Source organism: Cebus imitator, unplaced genomic scaffold, assembly GCF_001604975.1.
Source record: "Cebus imitator isolate Cc_AM_T3 unplaced genomic scaffold, Cebus_imitator-1.0 Scaffold145, whole genome shotgun sequence".
Classification (NCBI taxonomy): Eukaryota; Metazoa; Chordata; class Mammalia; order Primates; family Cebidae; genus Cebus; species Cebus imitator.
In genome coordinates, this window is record NW_016107460.1 from 3,793,472 (window position 1) to 3,801,890 (window position 8,419).

Genomic DNA, 8,419 nt, shown 5'->3' on the forward strand with positions numbered 1-8,419 from the left:
GAGCAAGAGGGGCGGGGTGGGGCGGGGCGTTGGGGGCGATGTTGGAGCAAATCCTCGGCCGGGCCCAGCGGCTCGCGCTTTCCAAGAACCGCCCGCGGCCGCCGCCAACTGCTTGGCGCTGACCCGCTGGCGCGGCCGCCGCCGTCACCCTGGGCCCGAGGCCGGCGCGGAAAACGGGGAGGGACGGGACCCAGGCCTGTGTGGCTCGGAACCTCCTGCTCCTCTGCCCCATTCCCTGCCCCCGCCCCGCGGGACGCCGGTGCCGGGTCTGGGTTCCAGGTCCAGAGCCGCTCGCGCCCGGACGCCGGCCGCCCCGTCGAGCCTTCGGGCCGCTGTGCACCCGCTCCCCGCCCGCGCCCCAGTCAGGACGGTCCAGACCTCCAAGCCCCGCGCCTGGCTCGGCTTCCTGTTCCCCTCCCGTCTCCCTCTCCCCTTTGCTGGGGCCTTAGCGTGTGTGGGGGGGGGAGATTCAGGAAGCGCACACTCTCCACCTCCCGTGCTGCCCCCCACGGGGGTTCCCGAGCCAGGGCCCGCCCCTTCCTGGCCCTCCGGGAGACCCCGCAGCCTGGCACCCTCTGCGGCCCTTCCCCACCCACGCACCCCCCTCCGCCCCCCTCCGCCGCCCCGTACTCACTGCCACGTCCCCATCCTGCCGTCCCCTCCCATCTCCCAGGGACGCTGTCAGGCGGGCGGCGCGTCCCGTGCGGCCCCGCTCAGTCGCCTGGGCTGGGTTGGAGGCTCCGCTCATGTGGGGCTCAGGGGACTGTTGGGGATTCCGTTTGGGAAAAAGCCACCAGGCCATTCAGTGCCCAGCCGGCTTGGGGACCCCCACTCGCTGCCCTTTCGGAAGCGGGACCTTTGGCGCTGCCCTTCCCTGGCTGCGTGGGGCCCTCTTCGCCCCCCACTCCCAGGACCACGCCCAGCAGCCCATGTCCAGGCCTCTGCCCCTGGCCACGGGACCCAGGTCCCCATGCCCCCGGCTAGAGGCAGCAGGCAGCTCGGCCAGCGGACGGGCCAGCTGGTTCCTTTCAGGGGCAGCCTTGCCCCCTCTCCCGCCCCATCTCCCCCCCATCTCCCCCCCCACGGGGCTGTAACCCGAGCCGCCCAGCCGCCGCTTCCCCTCCGGATCCTCCCCGGCGGCTCTGCGGCCCCGGGCCCCCGCGCGGTGCTGCCCCATGCAGCCCTGAGCCCCACAGCAAGTCCACCATGGGCCGCGGGGGCCGTGTCCCCTCGGAGAACACGGGGGCCGGCGTCGAGAGCCGCTGGCTCGGAGCCGTGCTGGTCGCCATGTGCCTCCTCCCCGCGCTGGTGCTGCTGGCCCGGCTGGGCGCCCCGGCGGTGCCGGCCGGGAGCGCAGCGCAGGTGAGCGGCCCGGGGAGGCCAGGTATTGGGTTGGGGTCTGCCGTCTATGGGTCTGCTCTGTCTAGGGGCCTCCAGGACGTGTGCGGGGTCTGTGGGGTGTTTGAGGGTCCGGATGTGCGTCCCGAGGTCGGAGGGCCCCTGCCAGTTGTTGGGAGGGGTGGGAGGCCGCGCCCTCCTGTTCAGCCCCTTCCACTCCACTGGGCCGCGTTCCCAGGGACGGGCAACGGGAGCTCGGGATAGGAGACCCCAAATCGCAGGCAGACAGGACTCGCCACGCCCGCTCCTAGCCCTGGGCACCCCCACCCCCGTTTCTTTCCAGTCCGTTTTCCGGGGCAGTTTTTGGCCCTGGGGACCGTCACTGATGCCTCCCACTCACGCTTTCTTCCCTGAAGGGAGACGCCGCTGCTCAGGGCCTCTCGGGGGTCCCCCCAACCCGCGTCCCGGGCTCACTGCCCCCCCGCAGACGCCGCTACACGCTGACCCCAGCCAGGCTGCGCTGGGACCACTTCAATCTCACCTACAGGTGCGCCGTGGCTTGGCCCTGGGGGAGGGGCGCGGCCGGCCCCCCACTGAGCCCACGTTCCCGGCAGGATCCTCTCCTTCCCGCGGAACCTGCTGAGCCCGCGGGAGACCCGGCGGGCCCTGGCTGCCGCCTTCCGCATGTGGAGCGACGTGTCTCCCTTCAGCTTTCGCGAGGTGGCCCCCGAGCAGCCCAGCGACCTCCGGATAGGTGGGCGCCCGCCCCCAGCCCGGCCCGGGTGTGCGCGCCCGGCCTCTCAGCCCGGTGCTCCCCGCAGGTTTCTACCCAATCAACCACACGGACTGCCTGGTCTCCACGCTGCACCACTGCTTCGACGGCCCCACTGGGGAGCTGGCCCACGCCTTCTTCCCCCCGCACGGCGGCATCCACTTCGACGACAGCGAGTACTGGGTCCTGGGCCCCACGCGCTACAGCTGGAAGAAAGGTGACCCTCCAGGCTGGCCTCCGGGGGCCTCTCCCCGTACACGGGGGGCTGCAGCGGGCAGGCAGGCTTTGGGGCAGGCGGCAGGAGGGACTTTCCGGGGTGGTGGCTGCTACTGGAGTCAAGCAGGCAAGGAGGAGAGCCCGTGGGAGCCCCTAGTCCCGGCAGCCCTGAACTCCCCTTCCCATCCCCCTGCGCCGCTGGAGCGGTAGCTGGAGCTGCATTCCTGGGGGCCGAGCTCACCGCCTGGGCCCAGAACATTCTTATCTTTCCGTGGCTGCGGCCGAGGGCGGCCCCGCGGCTGCGCTCCAGCAGATGTGCCGGGCCTCGGGGAGCTGGCCCACGGGCGGCGGGGCTGGGCTCGGGGCTCGCAGGCGCTGACCGGCGGGGGCCTGCAGGCGTGTGGCTCACTGACCTGGTGCACGTGGCGGCCCACGAGATCGGCCACGCGCTGGGCCTGATGCACTCACAGCACGGCAGGGCGCTCATGCACCTGAACGCCACGCTGCGCGGCTGGAAGGCGCTGTCCCAGGACGAGCTGTGGGGGCTGCACCGGCTCTATGGTGAGTCCTTTGTCGGGCGGGAGGGGTGGCCAGGCGGCCCTGAGCCAGGCCGAGCTCCCCGCGCTCCCGGCAGGATGCCTGGACCGGCTGTTCGTGTGCACGTCCTGGGCGCGGAGGGGCTTCTGCGACGCCCGCCGGCGGCTCATGAAGAGGCTCTGCCCCAGCAGCTGCGACTTCTGCTACGGTGATGCCCGAGGCCGGGACAGGGCTGCGTGGTTTTGGCCATGGTCTGGGCTGGGGGGACACTGACGGGGCTCTTCCCCCCAACCCGAGCAGAATTTCCCTTCCCCACGGTGGCCGCCACCCCACCGCCCCCCAGGACCAAAACCAGGCTGGTGCCTGAGGGCAGGAACGTGACCTTCCGCTGTGGCCAGAAGATTCTCCACAAGAAGGGGAAAGTGTAGTAAGTGGGGAGCCTGGTGGTCCTTGGGGTGGGCGCCCAGGCAGCAGCGGGGGCTGAGCCTACAGGAGATCCCCCCCACAGCTGGTACAAGGACCAGGAGCCACTGGAGTTCTCCTACCCCGGCTACCTGGCCCTGGGCGAGGCGCACCTGAGCATCATCGCCAACGCTGTCAACGAGGGCACCTACACCTGTGTGGTGCGCAGGCAGCAGCGCATGCTGAGCACCTACTCCTGGCGAGTCCGGGTGCGGGGCTGAGCCCACGTAGAGCACGGCTGATAAAGCACTTTCTCCCTGATGTCTCCTGCTCTTTCTTGGGAGGGTGGTGGCAGCCTGGGCAGGTGGACACACCCTGGCCCCTGACCCTCCGGAGGTGGGCGTCCTCAGGACCAGGGACCCCCTGCTTCCCCCCATAGCAGACAACAGGTACAGCCCAGGATGGCATGGGCTTTGCCAAGGTGGCTCCTGGGAAGGTGGGACGAGTGAAGCCCCAGTGCCAGGGGCAGCTCATGGGGTAGCCCAGGAAGCCTGGGGTCTCTGTCTAGGACTTGCTCAGAGATGGGGGAGGGAGGCGATGGGGGCTTCCTGAAGGTGGTGGGATGGGCCTCCGGGGTCCTCTGCAAGTGGGTATGGCTGGGGGCTGGAAGGACTGGCACAGGCTGCCAGGGCAAGTAGGGGCCAGGGGACCACCTTGCTACAGTGGAGGCCCTGGGAGGTAGGAGCACCCATCCTGCCCGGGGAAGAGACTGGCGCAGCCTGTCGTGTCCCGCTAGAGCCCGGGGGGCCTGTGACTCCGAAGACTCCACAACTGACCCTGTCCCCACCAGCCCCTCCAAAACCACTGCCCAGCAAGCTCCACGTGTGTCAAGAATGGGAGACGGTGTGGGGGGGAGCCTCAGACGCACCCCTTCTCCTCCCTGGGTGCAAGTCAAGTAGACCCGAAAACACGGCTCTTTCCTGCACAAGGAAGATGATGTAATTCTACAAATTTACAAACCAAAATAAAACACGGAACACACAATAAGATGAAGTTCTGAGACTCATGACAACTCCAGCTGCAGAAGCTGTGCCTGTGGTCCCCGCCGAGTTCTCCCCATGACTTGGGGTCCACTCTGACCCTCAGAACTTGAGGCTGAAGCCAGGGCCCGCGGCTGAGGCCCCCTGGTTCGTGGTGGTAAGGTGGAAGCCCGTCTCCTTCAGGTCGTCGTCGCCCTGGACACGAGTCGGCTACCGTGAGAACCCTGCCCAAGCCAGCCCCCCCGTGGGCACGCCCCACCCGCCAGACCCCTCACCAGCTGGCTGTAGCCCAGGCCTCCCTCAGGGGGCCTCGGACTGGTGCCCCGCTTCACACGCTGCTGCTCACTCTTGGCGGGCCACGTGGGGAACATGGAGGGGTCGATGGGGAGGGGGGTCTCTCGGAAATACTCATGCTTCAGGCCGTCCTCGGCGCTGATCCTCCTCCCGGGGAAGTAGGTCAGAAACCTGGAGGGAGAGGGCCAGAGGCCCAGGAGGCGCTCGTGTGCCCCACTGGGTCCCCCAAAGATGGGCTGTGTGGGACGGGGCTCAGGTCATTGGGGGACAAGCACCGGACGGTTCTGGAAGGCGGCGAGCCGGCAGGTGGGCCTGGGACAGGGAAGCCAGCGCTGTGGCTCGTGGCCTCTGTGGCCGCCCGGCTACACAGGAACTCACTTGTTCATGAGGTCAAAGCCCTGGTCGGACAGCAGGGCGCCGAAGCGCTTGCGGAGGTTGTTGTAGGGGTACTCGCTGAAGGTCATCTTCTTCACTGCTGGGAGGTCGTTGTAGCCGGGCCAGATTTTCTCACTGGGGGTTCCCAGGTCCTAAAACACACAAGTTTCAACAGCCACGCCAAGTGGCCCACGGTGCCGGCACCTGTGTCCTGGCAGAGAAGACAAGCCACCAGAAGGCCTCTCAGTGGCCCCCTAGCTGCATTCCCACAGCTCCTCCACAACCCCACAGGGCGCCTGCAGCAGGGGACCCATGCCACAGAGACCGTGCTGGCCCCAGGCCCACCTTGAACACTTTGTTGATCTGGTCGATTTCCGACTTCCCAGGGAACAGTGGCTTCTGCGTCAGCAGCTCCCCGAAGATGCAGCCCACCGACCACATGTCCACGGCCGTGGAGTATTCCTAAGGGCCGAGGAGAGGCTCAGGAGGGCCAGGGCCTGCCAAGCCGGGAGGCCGTGTCGGGGGAGGGAGGCGCTCAGACACCCGGGACTCACCTTGGCACCCAGCAGCAGCTCTGGGGCACGGTACCACAGGGTCACCACCACTGGGGTGTACGCCTTCAGTGGGGATCCGTACTCCCGCGCCAGCCCGAAGTCCCCTACCTGCAAGGACAGAGGGTGGCTGTGAGCAGGCGGGGCAGGCGGCCCTGGGGCAGCGCCTGGGCGGGGCTCACCTTGAGGATGCCGGCGTGGCTGAGCAGCAGGTTGGACGTCTTGAGGTCGCGGTGCAGGATCCAGTTGTCATGCAGGTGCTTCACCCCCCGCAGCAGCTGGATCATCAGGGTCTTCACCTCCCCTGGAAGGGGACAGCCGCGCACATGTACCTGGCTGCCCCCGCCCGGGGCCCTCAGGGTGGCCCACTCACCTCGGTGCAACAGGCCTCTCGAGGCCTTCCCCGTGGACGCAGCTGGCCTGGCACACACCCTGCAGCAGTGTCGCCAAGGGGCAACCAGGACCCCGCTCCCGCCCGTGTACCCAGAGCCCCGGCATGGCTATACCTGGCAGGAAGGGCTGCTTCATGGTCTCCATCAGGCTCTTGAGGTCGTGCTCCACGTAGTTCATCACAATGTAGATTTTGTCCATGTTGCTGCCCACCACGATCTCCTGCAGGGCACGGATCTGATGGTGCTGGGCGCCACCGAGCCCCAGACACCCCCCCACCACCTGAACCCGGATGCAGACACTGGGGGGCAGTAAGGACCTCCGGTACCACCGGGAGGCGAATGCTTGCTTCTGTGTGGTCTGCTACGCGCAGGGGAGCCCCCCCAGAACAGGACGGCCCGGTCCCTCAAACAGCCTCCACCCGGGGCCGGCGCAGCGGGGCCCTGCTCACTCTAACGGTGACGATGTTGGGGTGCTGGGCCTTGAGGATGGTGTTGATCTCCCTCAGTGACGTGATCGGGAAACCCTCCTTCTCCTTCTCCATTTTCAGCCGCTTTAGAGCCACAATTTCGTCTGTGAAGAACACACAGACGGCACTGATGGGCGTTCTCAAAATCAGGACCAACAGCAGCCTCATTCAGTAGGGGCCGCAGGCCGTGCCCAAAGCACAGCATTTCACGGAGGAAGGGCTGGTTCCAGACAGGGGCAAGCAGCAGGAGAATGCCCCAGCTGGGGTCTTGGCAACACCTACGACACGCTTCTCCACTCTCCACACACCACAGACACCCACAGCCACTTGGGAGCCCCGCAGCCATGCGGCTTCGCCAACAGAGCCGGCCTCAGGTGCTGGGGAGTCCCTGGCTCACACCCCTGCTTGGGCGGGATGCTGGGAACATGAACAGGCACAAGGCAGAGAACCCTTCAGACCCGCGCCGGCAAGACCACTCCCCGGCCTTGGCTTTGGCCCTGTGGGGCAGGCCGCCTGCTATTGCCAGGGAGCAGCAGAGCCCCGGGGCCAGGCTGCAGCTCCTGGGACAGCCAGGCCCTGCCCCTTCCCCTGCCCTGGCAGGGCGAGCCGGGACCCCCCCCACCTGTTTTCTTGTCTTTTGCTCTGTAGACCACTCCATAGGTGCCCTCCTCAATCCTGTTCAGGCACTGGAACTCCTCCACGCTCCGGCAGCCCTGGGGAGGAGGCGCCTATGTGAGGTCTCAGTGGCCTTGTCAGCCGGAGAGAGGGAGGCTGGCACAGCACACCTGGCACAGGATGGGTGCAAGGCATAGCCTGGGGAAGGGCGGGGGTGGGGCCGGCAGCAGCTCAGTTCTTTCAATGTTTGTTTCAAGACCATGTGGCACTTTATTACGAAACAAAATCAGTGTGAACACAAGGCCATCTGGCCGGGTGTGAGGGCTCAGGCCCGTAATCCCAGCACTTTGGGAGGCTCAGGAGTTCAAGACCAGCCTAACCAACATGGTAAGACTGTTTTCTACAAAATGAAAAAAAAATTAGCCAAGCATGGTGGCTTGAGCCTATAGTTCCAGCTACTCAGGAGGCTAAGATGGGAGCACTGTGTGAGCCTGGGAAGTTGAAGCTGCAGTGAGCCACGATCTAGCCACTTCACCTCAGCCTGGGTGACAGAGCCAGACCCTGCCTCCAAATAAAGCCCGTCCCAAGAGTCTGTCAAACTGGGTGTGTACCTGCTTGTACCAGGAGGACACTGAGGACAGACACTACCTGCCACAGTGCAGCACGACGCCCCGCGCCACACACTTCCCCGGGTGGACTTTGGGACTGCTGACCGCGGCTGGACCTCATGTCCTCGGGTGGCCTGTGCCAGATACCTCCGCTCAAGATTACGGGCAAGGCGCTCATAGGCACAGGGCAGTAGACGGGCTACACGTGCCAGAGGGAACCTCTCCACCCACAGGCGCCAAGGAGGAGGCTGAGCCCCTGCAGGTCTCCCAGGCCGCCGAGGCCACTGGCATCCTCTCAGGCCTGTCCCTTCCAAATTGCTCCCAGCAATATCCTGCCCTTACCGATACTTGCCCAAACAAAAAGCTTATGGCCACATACATCTACGCTGATTCCCGTAGCTGCCACCAATCCCTCATTATGCCAGTAACGAGGCCTTGGTGCCCATGTAACCCACCCACGCAGGAGCCAAGAGGAGAGCACTGGTCTCCACTGCAGAGGAGGCAGCGGCAGTGACAGCAGAGTGGCTCCGGGCCCAGGCTGCCTCCCTCGGCTTCCACACCCCAGAGCAGCCCCGCGGCACCTCCCTGCCCACCCAGTGACGTCTAGCAAGAGGAAGAGGCAGGACCGGGAAGCATAGGGGGCTGGCAGCCATGCCTGATTCTCTCTGCCCAGGTGGGTCCAGCAGCACTGAGGCAACAGATGCCAATGTAGGGGCCAGGTTTTGCTCAGCCTGTGCTAAGCAGCAGACAGAGCCAGCCCCTGTGCTAACTCCGACTGCCAATGTGGATAGCAGCCCAGTGGCTTTGGGAGG

The 8,419-nt window shown here is 66.4% G+C and overlaps 2 protein-coding genes across 4 annotated transcripts in view; one reads left to right on the forward strand and one right to left on the reverse strand.

The window, feature by feature from the left end:
* Positions 1–215: 215 nt before the first annotated feature.
* MMP23B (matrix metallopeptidase 23B) lies at positions 216–3,586 on the forward strand. Of its 3 annotated transcripts, none has more exons than XM_017542616.2 (8): positions 216–1,362; positions 1,755–1,885; positions 1,953–2,092; positions 2,160–2,327; positions 2,723–2,887; positions 2,961–3,071; positions 3,164–3,287; positions 3,372–3,586. In XM_017542616.2, the coding sequence occupies exons 1-8, from the start codon at positions 1,207–1,209 to the stop codon at positions 3,544–3,546; spliced, it is 1,170 nt and encodes a 389-aa protein (XP_017398105.1). In that variant the 5' UTR covers positions 216–1,206; the 3' UTR covers positions 3,547–3,586. The 3 variants fall into 3 exon arrangements, with proteins under 3 accessions (XP_017398105.1, XP_017398106.1, XP_017398104.1); XM_017542615.2 differs by having other exon boundaries at positions 230–1,362; positions 3,164–3,290; XM_017542617.2 differs by lacking the exon at positions 2,961–3,071 and having other exon boundaries at positions 218–1,362; positions 3,164–3,290.
* Positions 3,587–4,239: 653 nt separating this feature from the next.
* Positions 4,240–8,419, reverse strand: part of CDK11B (cyclin dependent kinase 11B) — an 8,935-nt gene continuing 4,755 nt past the window's right edge. Inside the window, exons 6-14 of the mRNA XM_017542603.1 lie at positions 7,007–7,097; positions 6,367–6,488; positions 6,032–6,137; positions 5,708–5,829; positions 5,529–5,636; positions 5,320–5,436; positions 4,978–5,126; positions 4,581–4,770; positions 4,240–4,500 (exon numbers count right to left, since the gene is read on the reverse strand). Coding sequence (XP_017398092.1) covers positions 4,408–4,500; positions 4,581–4,770; positions 4,978–5,126; positions 5,320–5,436; positions 5,529–5,636; positions 5,708–5,829; positions 6,032–6,137; positions 6,367–6,488; positions 7,007–7,097 — 1,098 coding nt within the window. The 3' untranslated portion in view covers positions 4,240–4,407. The remainder of the gene's footprint in view (positions 4,501–4,580; positions 4,771–4,977; positions 5,127–5,319; positions 5,437–5,528; positions 5,637–5,707; positions 5,830–6,031; positions 6,138–6,366; positions 6,489–7,006; positions 7,098–8,419) is intronic.

Bases quoted from the DNA above. Each gene is read 5' to 3' on its own strand.
- MMP23B (XM_017542615.2), top strand. From the start codon at position 1,207: ATGGGCCGCGGGGGCCGTGTCCCCTCGGAGAACACGGGGGCCGGCGTC. The intron at 2,328-2,722 runs GTGACCCTCCAG...GGGGGCCTGCAG, and splicing joins GCGCTACAGCTGGAAGAAAG to GCGTGTGGCTCACTGACCTG. The intron at 2,888-2,960 runs GTGAGTCCTTTG...CGCTCCCGGCAG, and splicing joins GGGGCTGCACCGGCTCTATG to GATGCCTGGACCGGCTGTTC.